This window comes from Chelonia mydas, chromosome 7 (genome assembly GCF_015237465.2).
Source record: "Chelonia mydas isolate rCheMyd1 chromosome 7, rCheMyd1.pri.v2, whole genome shotgun sequence".
Classification (NCBI taxonomy): Eukaryota; Metazoa; Chordata; order Testudines; family Cheloniidae; genus Chelonia; species Chelonia mydas.
In genome coordinates, this window is record NC_057853.1 from 47,387,335 (window position 1) to 47,401,528 (window position 14,194).

The 14,194-nt window shown below is 63.4% G+C and overlaps 1 protein-coding gene across 5 annotated transcripts in view; it reads right to left on the bottom strand.

The window, feature by feature from the left end:
• The window catches only part of SEMA3B (semaphorin 3B), a 39,714-nt gene that overhangs the window by 9,941 nt on the left and 15,579 nt on the right, over nucleotides 1–14,194 (bottom strand). For all 5 annotated transcript variants that reach the window (XM_043551734.1, XM_037905205.2, XM_043551735.1 and 2 more), the window contains 6 exons: nucleotides 10,053–10,210; nucleotides 9,326–9,388; nucleotides 3,390–3,509; nucleotides 3,105–3,198; nucleotides 2,375–2,494; nucleotides 34–179 (listed from right to left, as the gene is read on the bottom strand). In XM_043551734.1, coding sequence (XP_043407669.1) covers nucleotides 34–179; nucleotides 2,375–2,494; nucleotides 3,105–3,198; nucleotides 3,390–3,509; nucleotides 9,326–9,388; nucleotides 10,053–10,210 — 701 coding nt within the window. The remainder of the gene's footprint in view (nucleotides 1–33; nucleotides 180–2,374; nucleotides 2,495–3,104; nucleotides 3,199–3,389; nucleotides 3,510–9,325; nucleotides 9,389–10,052; nucleotides 10,211–14,194) is intronic.

The following is a 14,194-nucleotide window of genomic DNA, read 5'->3' on the forward strand; positions in this document are numbered from 1 at the left end:
CCAGCGGGGCCGGGTGAACATGGGAGCACTCACCCTGCAGATCTGCCCGATGCGGGCGAAGCTGGCCTTGCCCAGCCCCTGCTGCCCCTCCACCGCCGTCTCACGGAAGAAGAAGTAGATCTTGTCGTCGTCCGGGTTCTCGCTCTCCGGGATCCAGAACACGTCCACGAACTTGGGCTCTGGGCATGGCAGAACCGGGGGAGGGAGGGAGGGTCAGGCAGGGCGAGCACCAGGCACCCATGCCATCCAGCACAGGCGCTCAGGCAGAAAGTAGAGCGAGTAACAGCTGCACTCGGCCCAGTCGGGGCTGCCAGCGCTTTGCTACCCGACCTGCGTGCCAACCCACGCGGGGCAGTGCCCTACCCCTGGCCGACACAGGGGGAAACCGAGGTATAAAGAAGGGATGTTACCCAGTGAATCTGTGGCACGGCAAGGAATAGAATCCAGAAGTCCTGACACCCCATCTCCACTGCTCTAACCATTACACACGCTCCCCTCTCAGAGCAGGGAACGGGACCCAGGAGTCCTGACCCCTACTGCTCTAGCCCCCAGCTCTCCCTTCCCGAGAGGTGAAGCTAACAGCATGAGCCTGAGCCAGGCCAGGGCCACATGGGCTCTGCAGTGCCGGGGATCAGCCAGGCCCTGCCCTGACCGTCAGGGAGGACCCACGGCCAGTGCCATGGGTGGGGTCTTTGCTGCCTGAAACTGGCTCAACAGGGAATGGCACCTGGGGTCAGAGATGCAGCCCAGGTCCCCTGCCTGTCTGGGAGGGTTCGGGGGAGGCCGGAGGGCACCCATCTGCTGCCCCCGCGGTACCTGCCCTGCCACAGGCAGCTCCGGGCTCCCCCAGTACCCCCCTTGCTCGTGCCACATCGTGGAACCCGCCTCGGCCAGCCAGACCAGCCTGGGATTGGGTACAACTGGCCGTGCTCAGTCCCCTGCCCCTGGAATGCGCATGCCCATCCCCATGCCCACGCAGCCAGACCATCCCCTGCCCCAGCTCCATCACCCCACAAGTGCCCCCCACTCAAAGGGGGCCCTGCAGTCACACACCACTAGGTGGCAGCCTAGATCCACCAGCTCCCACAGGGAGAGTCAGCCCAGCCATGAGAGCGGGTCCAGGGCCAGAGAGAAGGAAGAGTGGGTACGGGGCAGACGGGTGATGCTCCTCAGTTCTGACCCGCTGTCCCCCAACCCCCCAGCTCTACCCCCTGCTAGCCCAGCCCTGGGCTCTCCCCACAACTCTGCTGGTGCCCCTCAGTCCCGACCAGCAGCCCCCTGTTATCCCAGCCCTGGGCTCCCCGCCACAGCTCTGCCTGGCAATTCCTGCACCCAGTCCAGCCCAGCTCTGGTGCCCTGGGAGGCAGAGCCTGGGAGTGCCAGGTCACTGCACTGTCTCAGGTTGATCTCGAGCCACTCCTAGGGGCTCTGCTATTCTTGGTGCTGCCCATTTCCAGGTGATGGCACCTTCCAGGCAGAACAGGGCTGGGGCAGAGCGTGGGCAGGGCCCATGGCAGCCCCAGCCTGGCAGTCCCCCCAGCCGCTGTCTGCAGGGATGGGGATGCTGGGGAAGAGCTGAGAGAGAATCCCAGGGCCAGGCATGGCCTGGGGAGGGGTGGGAATGAGGCCCCCCTAGGGTGAATGAGGCCAGAAGCTCTTGCAGGACTATGGGTTCATTATCCCAGCATGACAGATGGTGAGATTCAGAGGGCAGGTCAGCGAAATGCCAAAGGGGATGAGCAGAGCATGGCCGCCCACAGGATTAGGGCTGCGAAAGCTTCTTCACCAGCCCTGCCAGGGTCCCTCACTCCCACCCTGCAGCCCCTGCTATCCCAGCCTTGGGCTCCCCCCAGCTCTGCCAGTGCCCCTAACTCCCAACCCGCAGCCCCTACTATTCCAGCCTTGGGATCCCCCCAGAGCCCTGCCGGTGCCCCTCAGCCTTTGGGAAACGACCCCCAATCAGGGGCATGCACAAGGGGGGACAACCAAGGGCACAGGGCCCCAGTAATCAGGAGGAGCACAGAACACACGCCTGTCCCCAAGTTCTGAAATCTCCCCCCAGAGACAGACACTCAGGGCCTGCCACTGCCTCCCCCCTCATGTTGCTGTTCCCACTTGTGCCCAGTGACTGGCATGCTCAGATCTGGGAGCCTCCCCTGCCCACTTCGCAGGAGGCTGGGTCAGAGCAGGCCCTGGGACAGGGAGTGAAATTCAGTAGGAGCTTGGCTGAGGCTGCCAAACTCACCACACTCAGGATGCGGCCCAGCATCCTCGAGCCGAGGGATCGGCCCCTGGGCAGCAGCAGGATTATGTTCCTGGGGACCCCCAAGGCCTGGCCTTACCACCTAGACACCCCCCAAGCCCTGGCACTGACCGTTGAGCCAGCGGGAGTCGTGCTGCTCGGTGCGGATGGACGGGCGCAGCCCCAGGCTGCGGAAGATGGTGAAGTCGCGGCCCATCAGGTCGGTGGCCACCCCGGAATACAGCTCCTCCCCTGGGGCAGGGATCAGAGAGGTGGGGGGCATTAAACACGGGTCTGCCCAGCCCTTCCTGCCTACCTCCCCCTGCCTCACCCCATCGGCAGGGGAAAGGCCGGGCGTCCTGCTCCTCAGACAGCCAAGGGATCCACTTCACCCCCCTCACCAGACGTCACTGTTGGTGGTGGTGGGGAATTTACAGGGGCACCCCCGGGAGATTAGGAGGGTTAACAAGTGAATCCCCGGCTCCCACAGCCTGGGCCCTGCTCACTCCCCTCCCCCAGCTCAGTGGTGAGTTCAAGGCTCAGATTCCTCAGCAGGGACAGTCCCTGATGACCAACAGGGGCTCTTGTGTCCTGGCTCTGCACAGAACTGGCATCTCGCCCTCAGCACCCCCCCAGAGGGCACGAGCCAGCAGTGCCTGAGGCAGCCCAGCCTCTGCCCACAGGGGGCGCCGTGGAGAGCTGGGCAGGAGCGCTGGCTGTGGGGGGAGCTCCCAGCTACTCCAGCCCCAGCCTCTCCCAGTAGGGGGCGCTATGGGGGAGGGGCAGGGGCAGGTGGCAGTCAGCAGGGCCCAGCAGACAATAAGGAGGCCCGCCCGTGCCAGCTCAGGGTCGTGGCTCTTACCCACGAGCACCGAGGCGGCCACGTGCCGTGGGTCGTATGGGCTCTTCCCTTTGCCATCCTCCATGGCTGCAGGATCCAGCTTAAAGACAGGCTCCTGGAGAGAGGGAATGAAGCACGTCAGCGATTGGGGGGAGGGCGGGTCTGGGGTCAGGCTGCTAACAGAACCAGCCCCGCCCCCCCCCGCAGGGCAGGTGGCGGGCAGGGGATGCCCTGGGCGTTGGGGCTGGGAGGGCGGCTCACCCTTGTCCCTTAGCAGGGGTGCCGCCAGTGCCCGCCGGGCCCTACCTCCATGCGCTGGCCGACCTCCACGTAGGCGCAGGCGGGGTGGAAGGCGCCCGTGCCGCAGGCGTACAGGTGGGTGCGGTTGTATAGGTGCAGGATCTTGATGAAGTTCATACACTCGGCCTGAAAGACACGGGGGGGGGGAAGGGGGAGCTGGGGGTGAGTGGGGCGGGGCCTGGCTGGGGGCATGTCTCCTGCTGCACCCCCATAGCTGGCACCTCCCTGGTAGCACTTTGTCCAGCTCTCTATGGGCTCCCCACTATCTGTCCTGGGCACGGTGGCGGCTGCCCCGGATCCACAGCTCCCCCCACCCCCGCAGAGCTGAAACCAGAGTGACAGCCCCCTTGGGGTTTCTAGGTGGGTTTGGCCAACAACACGTCTGAGCCCAGGGCTCTAGCCGGCCCCCTGGCCCCTCTGCCCTGGCCCCTGGAATGCAAGGTCCCAGCATTAGGATCCATGGCTAGGAGTTGGAGGCCAGGACGTCAGTTTTAACGCCGGCTCCCTGCCTCGCCTCCGGGGGTGCCAGCATCCCTGGCCAACAGGATCTCATTGCAGCACGGCCCAAAGGCTGCTCACCCCCCCATTCCCCTGCACCTGCCTCAGAAACACACTGAATTCCCAGCAGCCCCAGCCTCTCCTAGCAGGGGGCACTGTGGTGTGTGGGGCAGGAGCGCTGGCTGTGTGTGGGGTGCTCCCAGCCACTCCAGCCTTGGCCTCTCCCAGCAGAGGGCACTGTGGGGAGCAGGGCAGGAGCCGGCCATGGGGGGAGCTCCTAGCTATGCCAGCCCCAGCCTCTCCTAGCAGGGGGCACTGTGGTGTGTGGGGCAGGAGCGCTGGCTGTGGGGGAGGTCCCAGCTACTCCAGTCCCAGCCCCTCTCAGCAGGGGGCGCTGTGGGGGGGCAGGGAAGGAGCACTGGCTGTGGGGGAGCTCCTGCCCCACACAAGGAGCCCCCAGGCCAAGGCTTCCCACACGCTGACTCACATGCCAGGGCAGCTGGTGATGGGAATCCAGGCAGGTCCTTCCCCCCTGCAGTTGCCCTGAGCCATTCCAGGGGCACAAGGATACAGGCTGGTCCCCGTCAGGCACCCTGGAGCTGCCCTCAGGGTAGTGGGACCCCGCCTGTATCCCTGCCCCTTTGGCCGGGGAGCGATTCACTGTTCCCAGGTGTGTGGACAGGGACGGTCCATCCCAGCCCTGAGTCACCTAGACCCAGTGCCTGGTGAGCGGCAGGGCCTGCCTGCCTGGAGTTGCCATCTCAGGAGGTGCTGCCCCGGCTGGGGTGTGACCCGGACCCCTGCTAGCCAGGCCAGTGGGCTGGGGAGAAGGGAACCCCAAGAGCAGTGGCACTGCTCCTGGAGCCGGGGGAAGGGGGCACCAGGTGCTGCCGCAGCCCCTGCCGCTTGGTTAATAGCTGCAGGTGGGTCAGATCAGGGCACCAGGCCATGGCGCAGATGGCGCCACCCAGGGCCTGGACACGCATGTCTGAGCTTCTGCTCATTGCTACTTATCATGGCCCTGTTGGTGCCGTGGGCAGGGCCAGAGTGCCAGGAGAGGGTGCTGCCAGGGGATCCTCACATGACTCAGATTGAGGGTCCAACAGCTCCTGGAAAATGAGTAACACTAATGAGAACCCAAAGGAAGGGAATGGCCGGGCCGGGAACCCCCAACCCACACTTCCAGCCTGGAGCTGAGCTGATATTGCAGTCCTGGACCCCATCCCTGCTGTCCCCATCTTGGCCAGTGTCCTTAGTCCTGACCTGCAGCCCCCTGCTTGCCTTGCCCTGGGATCTGCCGACAGCTCTGCTGGTGCCCCTCCTCAATCCTGACCTGCAGTCCCTGGCTGCCCCCACAGTCCTACCGGTGCTCCTCACTCCCCACCCAGAGCCCCTGCTATCCCAGCCCTGGGCTCCCCCCAACTCTGCTGGTGCCCCTCCTCAATCCCGATCTGCAGTCCCTGCTATCCCAGCCCCTGGCTCCCTCCCCACCTCTGTTGGTGCTCCTCACTCCTGACCCACAGCAGCCCTGGCTATCCCCAGCTGCCGGGTGTGTGTGTGTGTATGAGAGAGAGAGAGCTGGATCTGGCCCAAGGGACCCTGGCATGAGAGGGCAGAGCCGACCGGGAACAGGAGCACTTGCAAGGCTACTTCTGCCCAGTGTGTCCCCTAGGGGCAGCGGCTGGGTAAACAGTGGGGTCAGGGGGGGCCTCTCAGTGCCCCCAGACAGACAAACAGGCCTCAGGCTGCTTGTTTGCTGCCTTTTGCACCAATGCAGGAGCCGGGCTCAGGGCTGCTGGCAGGAAACCAGATGGGAGCGAAGCTGCCACAGCCGTGTCCAGCCAGACCAGTGTGCCGTGCAGCACCGCCCTGCCCCTCCTGCCACCTGCCTGGCCCCCTCTGCCACCCACCTCCAGCCCCGTCCTGGCCCTTCCTGCCACCCGCCCCCAGTCTCGCCCTGGCCGGCCCCCTCCTGCCACCTGCCCCAAGCCCTGCCCAGACAACCTCCCGCCGCCCGCCCGGCCCCCTCCTGCCACCTGCCCCCAGCCCCACCCTGCTCGGGTCCCTCCTGCTGCCTGTCCCCTCCTGCCCTGCCAGGGTCCCTCCTGCCACCTGCCCCCCATCCCTGCCCAGACAACCTCCCGCCACCCGCCCGGCCCCCTCCTCCCACCCTACCCCAGCCCCACCCTGCCCAGCCCCCTCCTGCTGCCTGCCCCCAGCCTGACCCTTCCTGGGCCCCTCCTGCCACTTGCCCCTGCCCTGCCTGCCCCCTCCCGCCCTGTGTGACATCACACTCTATATGATTTTATAAAAATATGCTAATGTGTGAATATGATGCAACTGGAATACGCTTCATGCAAAAGGTCTCTTGTAAGGTATCATTACAAAGCTTATAATCTCCTGAGTGTGCTCATCCTATTTGTATAAATGTATCACTCTTATATTTCTAGTTGTATCTGAAACCAGAAATATGAAGTATAACCCTGAGGGCCTATTGTAGTTATGCAAAGTGTGGGTCATTAATGGTGGCTTGGAATCTTGATGGCTCCCATCAACCAGGACAAGTGACTGTGGGTGGCTCTGTTTGCATGCAGGCTTTCCTGTGAGTCAGGCTGGGAGGAATGAAGAGTTAAGTCTTAGAGTGACATGTGATCATGTCACCTGAACTGGGATCCATCTTTAACCTGGTGCTTTTCCATTTAGAAAGAGGGGTGGGATCCCAGAGAGGGACAAAGGATTCCCGCCTTGTGCAAAAGCTATATAAGGGGGTGGAACAGAAAAAAGGGGGCTGCAATCATGAGGAATCCCGTAGCTACCACATGAGCTGGAACAAGGGCTGCACCAGGGGAAAGGATTGTGCCCAGACTAGGAAGGCGTCCAGTCTGTGATAGAAACTTATTGAAACCTCTCTGAGGGTGAGATTTTATCTGTATTCAGTTTTCTTACTGTATTAGGCATAGATTTGCGTGTTTTATTTTATTCTGTTTGGTAATTTACTTTGTTCTGTCTGTCATTACTTGGAACCACGTAAATCCTACTTTTTATATTTAATAAAATCGCTTTTTACTTATTAATTAATCCACAGTAGGTATGAATACGGGGGGAAGGGGAAGGGGAGGTCAAACAGCTGTGCATATCTCTCTATCAGTGTTATAGAGGGCGAACAATTGAGGAGTTTACCCTGTATAAGCTCTATATAGAGTAAAACAGATTTATTTGGGGTTTGGACCTCATTGGGAGCTGGGCATCTGAGTGTTGGAGACAGAAACACTTCTTAAGCTGTTTTCAGTTAAGCCTGCAGCTTGTGGGACGTGGTTCAGACCTGGGTCTGTGTTTGCAGCAGGGTAGCGTGTCTGGCTCAAACCAGGCAGGGCTCTCCAGTCCCGAGCTGACAGGGAAAACGGGCTCAGAAGTAGTCTCAGCACATCAGTTGGCAGTCCCAAGGGGGTTTCTGTGATCCAACCCATCACAGTAGGGAAATATTATCCCCATTTCACAGTGGGGAAGCTGAGGCCCAGAGCGAGGCAGTGACTAGCCCAAGGTCCCTGGGAGAAGCCCAGGCTGCAAAAACTCCTTGCTCCTCTTCACCTCCAGGCTCAACACAGAGATGGCCGTCCCCCTCCCCATCCGTCCAGAGGACCCCCCATCCTGCCTGCACAATGCCACCAGGCATTCCAGAGCGCACTGGGGCAGAAAAACAAAAAGCATCCCTTGGGGAGTGCCTGGGGCTGTGACCCACAACCCCCCCGGGCGGGGGACCCTCAACCCAGCGCATCTGCTCTGAACGCCACCCACGCCCCAGCCCGGCAGACAGGCCCAGCACTTGCCCAGCCAGGCAAACAATCAGCCCTTGTGTCTCCCAGCCACTTGATTGATGAAGGGGGGGCCGGGGGGCAGTACCCATCAGTAGCTTCTACTGGGGCCTCGGGGCGGGTCCTTGGATCCCCTCCCCCTCTGCTGGGCACGGCCAAGGCTCTGAAGAACAAAGGTCATGCTGGAAAGTAGCAGGCGGGTGTCTGGCTGGGAAGGGGTTAAACGCTCAATAAACCGTCACTGGGGCGCCCCCCTACCCACCCCATGGGAGCTTGGCCTCCAACTGCCGTGGGGCTGGGATTTCATCCAGCATCTTCTCAGCTGCCTGGATCAGCCTCCCTCTGTCCCGCCTCTGGCTTCCCTGGACCTGATCCTGCCTGGGCCCGATCCAGCCTGGGCCCAGCCTTGCAGCAATCGGCCCCCGGGGGATCCCTCAGCTCAGGGGGACTCAGTACCCATGACATGTCCTGCAGCCCGCTGACTGCTCACTGCTGCCCCCCTGCATCACTGCACTGATCCCCCCCTTGGCCGGGACTACTACTCGCAGCCCAGCCCCTGGACAGTTCCCAGCAGCCTGCCAGGATGGTACCTCCCCCCGCAGCCCAGGGGGCTCCCCGAAGAGACCCTAGGCCCCCGGCGAGTGCTGTACCTCCCCGCACCCCCTGCAGGCCCCATGGCTGTGTGCTAGCAGCTCTGGGAACCCCTCTACTACCTGAGCCAGTGGCAAGTCCCGGCGGCCAGGCCTAGTCTATCTCCAGGTAGGACAGCAGCCTGGTCAGAGTGGGGCAAGGTCCCCGGATGGCATGGCCCACACTGCCCAATAGGAGTGGAGGGGCTGGTGGGCAGCCTCTGGCTTGGCCCTCCGGGTGCCACAGCGAGGGACAGGGAAAGATCCCCCCTTTTGCCCCACAGGGGCTCACCCCTGCCCAATGGGGATCAAGAGCCTCCCTCTGTGGGGATCAATGGAGGGGGGGCCGTGTCACCCCCAGCCTCACAGTGTCCCAAAAGCACACTGGCTGGGCCACTTTGGGCGCCTTGGCATCGCCCAATCCTTGGGGCCCCTCACCGTTGGGGCTGTCAGAACCGTTGGGGGCAGTGGCCTCAGCCTGGGGCAGTGGCCTCAGCCTGGGGCAGCCTGCTCACCCCACGCTGTCCCCATGCCCCTGAGCCAGCTCCCTGCGAGTCAGATGTGGTCTCACTCCATCCTGTTGCGGGACCCCAGGCGGCCTGCGGCCAGGAGGTCTGGGCTCCGCGAGGCCCCACGTCCTGCCTTGGAGCAGGGGAGATACGAACAGGGCGTCCCATCTTCACTGAACAGGGGGCAAATCCCAAACTCCGCACGTCTGACTCCCCCAACACACTTGACTCCCATGGGGCAGTGCTGGGCTGGGCTGCCCACTCTCCGCACTGGGCACCATGCAGACCAGGCCAGGGGAGGGCGGTTGGGGCAGGGCTCCATTGCTGCAATGAGGCACTTTGAGGAGCTGCTCCAAGGTGCCCAACGCAAAGGCCACGCTAGAAACCCCTGCAGGGCATGGGGTCTGGCAACCCCTGCAAAGCCAGGACGGGGGCTCCAGGTTCAGCGGGGGAGCCTGCCCACCCCCCCAGCTTAGCCTGGCTGAAGCACGTACATTGATGTCTTTGCCGGCCCAGTTGCATTCCTCCCTCCACTCCACAGGCGCCGGCCAGTAGATCTGTGGGAAGAGAGTGGGACAGGTCAGGGGGAGGTATCTCCCTCTTCCCCCATGGGCTCCTCAATACCAGCCCACAGCCCCCTGCCAGCCCAGCCCCAAGTTCCTGCATGAACTGTGGTGCTGGGCTCGGGAGCTTGGCCTGCAAAGCATGAGGCTGAGACCCTCCCAACTCAGTTCACACTAGGAATGGAGGGGCAGCGTCCCTGGAGATGGAACAAGGACCCTGCCCTGACAGTGTGCCCCTCCATGCCCCATGCAGAGGGGCTCCCAATTTCCTTCTCTGTCCCGTGCCCTGAGACAGCAGCAGCCAGAGCAGCGTGGGGACGTGGCTCGAATGTGCCAGCCCTCCATGCCACTTTGGGCAGGGCCATGCATGCCCGGCTGAGCACCAGCACGCTTGAGACATGCAATGCAAGCCACACGGTACCCTGGGAGCAGGGGCTCCTCCAGCAGTTGGGGCTGGGAGGCAGGGTCCCAGGAACGGAGGCATTAGCTGACCCCCCCTGCGGCGTTCAAGCCGGACAGTTGGTCCAGCGATTTCACGGGGGAGGCGAGGCGGCTGGAATGCCGGCAATGTCGCCTCCCGAGCGGGCGCCTCTGCTCACTGCCCCTCCCCCCGGTGGGTGCCCAGATCCCCCCACCCTCTGCTGTGCAGCCCTGTCACCTTCTTGTCCTGCTTGCTGATGTTGTCCAGGCTCAGGGAGGCCAGGTAGTTCTTGCCGCCCACGAAGAGCCGGCCCCGCTCTTCATCCAGGAGCAGCGCCTCGTAGCAGCAGGAGCGCTCTAGCCCATAGGTGCGCAGCCCATGGCGTGCTTTTAACTCTGCGGGGAGACATAGGGGCTGGGATCAGGCCGGCTCCACCCTGCCCTGGCTCTCAGCTTCTTTCAGGGATCAGAGGCCAAGGGAATGGAATGCAAAGTCCCCGGGCCTGGGTCCTCAAAGGTATTTCGATTCCCACCCTCCCATGGGAGTTAAGCACCTCTGTGGATCTGGGCCTTGGAGATGGCCAGTGTCAGGGATGGGCAGCGCAGGCCCAGAAAACCGCGCCGCTCCAAGCCCCAGTCATCTGGTTCCTGGCACCCGCTGCACAGGACCTGCCCTGGGTGCCACCATGGTCAGTTTTGGACAGCGCTCGGGGCCCGATTCTTCAGAGCAGGGCAGCCAGTGTGCCCCCACGGGCACCGCCCCTCCGAGAGCTGGGCCACCGGGGGTGCGTCTCCGCGGCAGTGACAGAGCCGCAAGGCGGCTGGCTTGGGCTGTGGGGCTGGAAAATTGCTGTGTAGGCGTTTGGGCTGGGGCTGGAGCCCGGGCTCTGGGACTCCACCAGGGGGGTGCGTCTCAGAAACTGGGCTCTAGCTGGAGCCTGAATGACTACGCTTTGAGCCCTGCGAGCCTGAGCCAGCTGATCTGGGCTCTCAGTTATTGCAGTGTAGACATATCCAAGGACACTGTCACAGGTGGGAAAAGAACCCAGGAATCCTGACTTCCAGTCCCCTGCTTTAACCACAAGACACCACTCCCCTCCCAGAGTCAGGGATAGAACCCAGGAGTCCTGGCCCTTAGCCCACCCAGTTCTAACCCATCCTATTAGACCCCCTTCCCACCCCAGGAATAGAACCCAGGAGTCCTGACTCCCAGTCCCCTGCTTTAACCACAAGACACCACTGCCCTCCCAGAGCCAGGGATAGAACCAAAGAGTCCTCCCAACCCCCTTTCACCCCCCATGCTCTAACCACTAGACCCCACTCCCTTTCCAGAGGGCAGACCCAACAACACTCATGTCAGTGGCACCCCAAGGGTTAATGTTTCCCATTTAGCCCCTCCCCGTTCTCTGTAGGATCTCATACCGCAGGCTGTATGCAGCTCAGGCATGCCGGGGCTGGCAGCGTCTGCAGGTCGGCCCCACAGCCCTGGACCTGTGCTTAGCCCATGCCAGAGGCAGCACTGAAGAGGTTAATACAGAGGCTGGAGCCCTGGGTTAGGGAGTACAGGGCCAGGCCAGCTGCCTCCTGGCAGGGTTAAATGCCAGGGAAGGCAGAGGCTGTGGAATTAGCCCTGGATCCGATCCGAGCACTGCCAACGCTGGCACTGCTGTCCTGCAAAGGCTCCTATAGAAGGAATTAACCCTTCAGGGCCAGGTGCCCCACAAGTGATGCTGCATGGCGTCAGGACGCCCAGGGACCACGGCACTGGTGAGAGGGCTCCCCTGCCCAGCACAGTGCGGTGCCTTAGGGGGACGGTTAGAGGCCCCATTGTGCCAGACCCAGAGTGAGAGAGAGTCCCCAGCGCTCACAATCTAAATAGGCCGGGGAGGAGAAACCGAAGCACCCAGCGGGACTGGGCACCAGTGGCTCTGAATGTACTGGGCACCCCAGCACAGAGAGCCCCCAGGTCCCGGGGGGGCAGCGCAGTCAGCTGGATGCCATGATCCCAGAAGATGGCCTGTGGCAGCTGTGCACCCCACAGACCGGCTCAGCCTGCCCTGGCTGGGGCAATCTAGGAGGTGGGCAGAGGGTGCATGGGAGCGAAGGGGGTGCCGAGGGGCTGCTGCTTCCCTCTGCACCCCTGGCCTGTCCCTGGATCCGCTGTCCTGGCGCCCCCTCCCCGCATCAGCTTCACCACCTCAGTGGCGGCACAGCTCAACAGGCTGTTCCCCAGAGAAGAGGCCCTTTCTCTGCCCCACGGTGCCTGATATGCTGACCACAGCGGGAACAAACGGGTCATTGTGGGGAGGCGGGGGAGAGCAGCTCGCAGGGGACAGGCCGCCTGGGCCAGAAGCGCCTGCAAGGACCACCCAGCGCAGCACGGCTCAGGGGCCAGAGCCCAGCCAGGTCTCTGCCCCTTCCCCCACAGAGCCAGCTCACCCCCTCTCTGCCCCTTCCCCACTGCTCCCAGCCCTCCCTTTGCCCCCTCCCCCAGTGAGCGAGCTCAACCGATATCCCCCTCCCCTGCAGCATTAGCCCATCCCCTCCCACACTGCTCCCCGCCCCCTCCCCCACTGCCAGGCCACCCCTTCCTGCCTCCTCCCCCACTGTGCCAGCACATCCCTCTCTGTGCTCTGACCCCTTCCTGCTGCGGCACCAGCCAGGCCTTGCCTGCACCCCCCCCCCCCCCCCGCAGCCTCTCCTGTTGTCCAGGACCCTGGAGCCAGCCTAAGGAGGGAAGGGCTCAATGCGGTGGGCGGGGGGGGGGGAAAGGGGCACACAGGGAGGAGCCTGTGTCGAGGACCCCACTGCCTCTTGTGGCGATCCTTTTGCACAAGGCTGGCAGGTTCCTGCTGCTGCCAGGACACGAAGGGACAATCGCCCGCCTGCCCCACGGCTTCCCAGCGCTAACTGGCCAGGAGAGCGAAGCCAGGCTGGTGAGTTTCACGTTCCTCTCTAGTCAGTATCGCCGGGAGGGGCCACAAGCTATCCCCAGTCTCTGGAGCTGGGGGCTAATAGAGCGCTGCTGGTTAGGCATGGACTTGCACTGCCCTGGCTGCCCGCGGGCTAGCCCAGCTAGGTCTCCTCCGGTGGGGTACACAGCCCCAGCTCCAAGTGTGAGGGACCCTCAGCCTGGCAGCCGTGGCCCCTGTTCAGCAGCGGGATACCTGGGAGCAAGGCACTGCTGCTCCCCGAGCTGGGCCCACTTCTGAAGTGGGGATGGGGGCGGGGGTCCAATCTGGGGGTCAGTGACATGCTGCTGAAACCAGATGTGAAAGTAACACAGCAGATACAGGAACTGGAAGCAAACACACTTCAGTGGGACTGGGGACACCGACAGCCAGTGCTCCTGCCCCATGTCCCACAGCGCCCCCTGCTGGGAGAGGCTGGGGCTGCAGAAGCCAGGAGCTCCCCCCTGACAGCCAGTGCTCCTGCCCCCCTCCCTGCAGAGCCCCCGACTGAGAGAGGCTGGGGCTGGAGAAGCCAGGAGGTCCCCCACATCTCACAGCGAACCCTTCCCCGTCCCATGCCAGCCATTTCCCCTTTGGTTCAATCCCTCCTGACACCGGCTGCTCAGGGACTTGACCGGGCGCATTCAAGGACTGGCATCACGTGAGGTAACCTGGCAACCCCACGCTGCTGCTTAGCAACTATTCTGGAAACTGCTCAAAAGGCAGTCCCCCCCCTCACATACCTCTTTAATGAGTTTCTGGCTGATGGACAAATTAGAGGAAAGGGCAAAGGCCTCCCGGAGGCCTCCGCTCTCAGCCCAGCAGCGCCCTGCTACCGATCGCCCCAGCCACCTCATCTCCCAGGAGCGAGGACCCCAGTTCCTGTGTGCCGCGCTGGCCGTGGGAAGGGACCAGAACTGGACCGATCTGCCCACTGGCAGGGTACCCTGGGACGAGAGGCGCTCCCTGGCGCAATGGCCTCATGTCATGCTCCCTGGCAGCCCCCAGTGCCGCGGGGGGGGGGGGGGGGGGGGATGCGGGAGGGGGGAGAGAGTCAGAGTAGTCTCCGAGGGCACCAGAGCCCGCACTGGCCCCTGAGGGCACGAGAGCCCACACCGGCCCCTGAAGCCAGGAGGCACCTCAGTGCTAAGGCCGCAAGCAGCGAGCACCCGGCCTCTTGGCACACTGTGTGTGGGATCAGCGTTGAGGCCAGGCACTGCTGCAGCCCGGCCCATTGCCATGCCCAAGCTCCTGCCATGCCCAAGCTCCTGGCGGAGCCGGGGTCCGCGCTCATTGGGCAGCAAGAGGCTGTCAGGAGCTGTGCCTGGGGGGGGGGGGGTGCGTGGGGGGCGGGCTGCACGGCTTCCACTCATTCCACAGCATCACCCCTGTGAAGGCCCCTTTCTTCCCGCTGCTGAGAGGGGCCAGC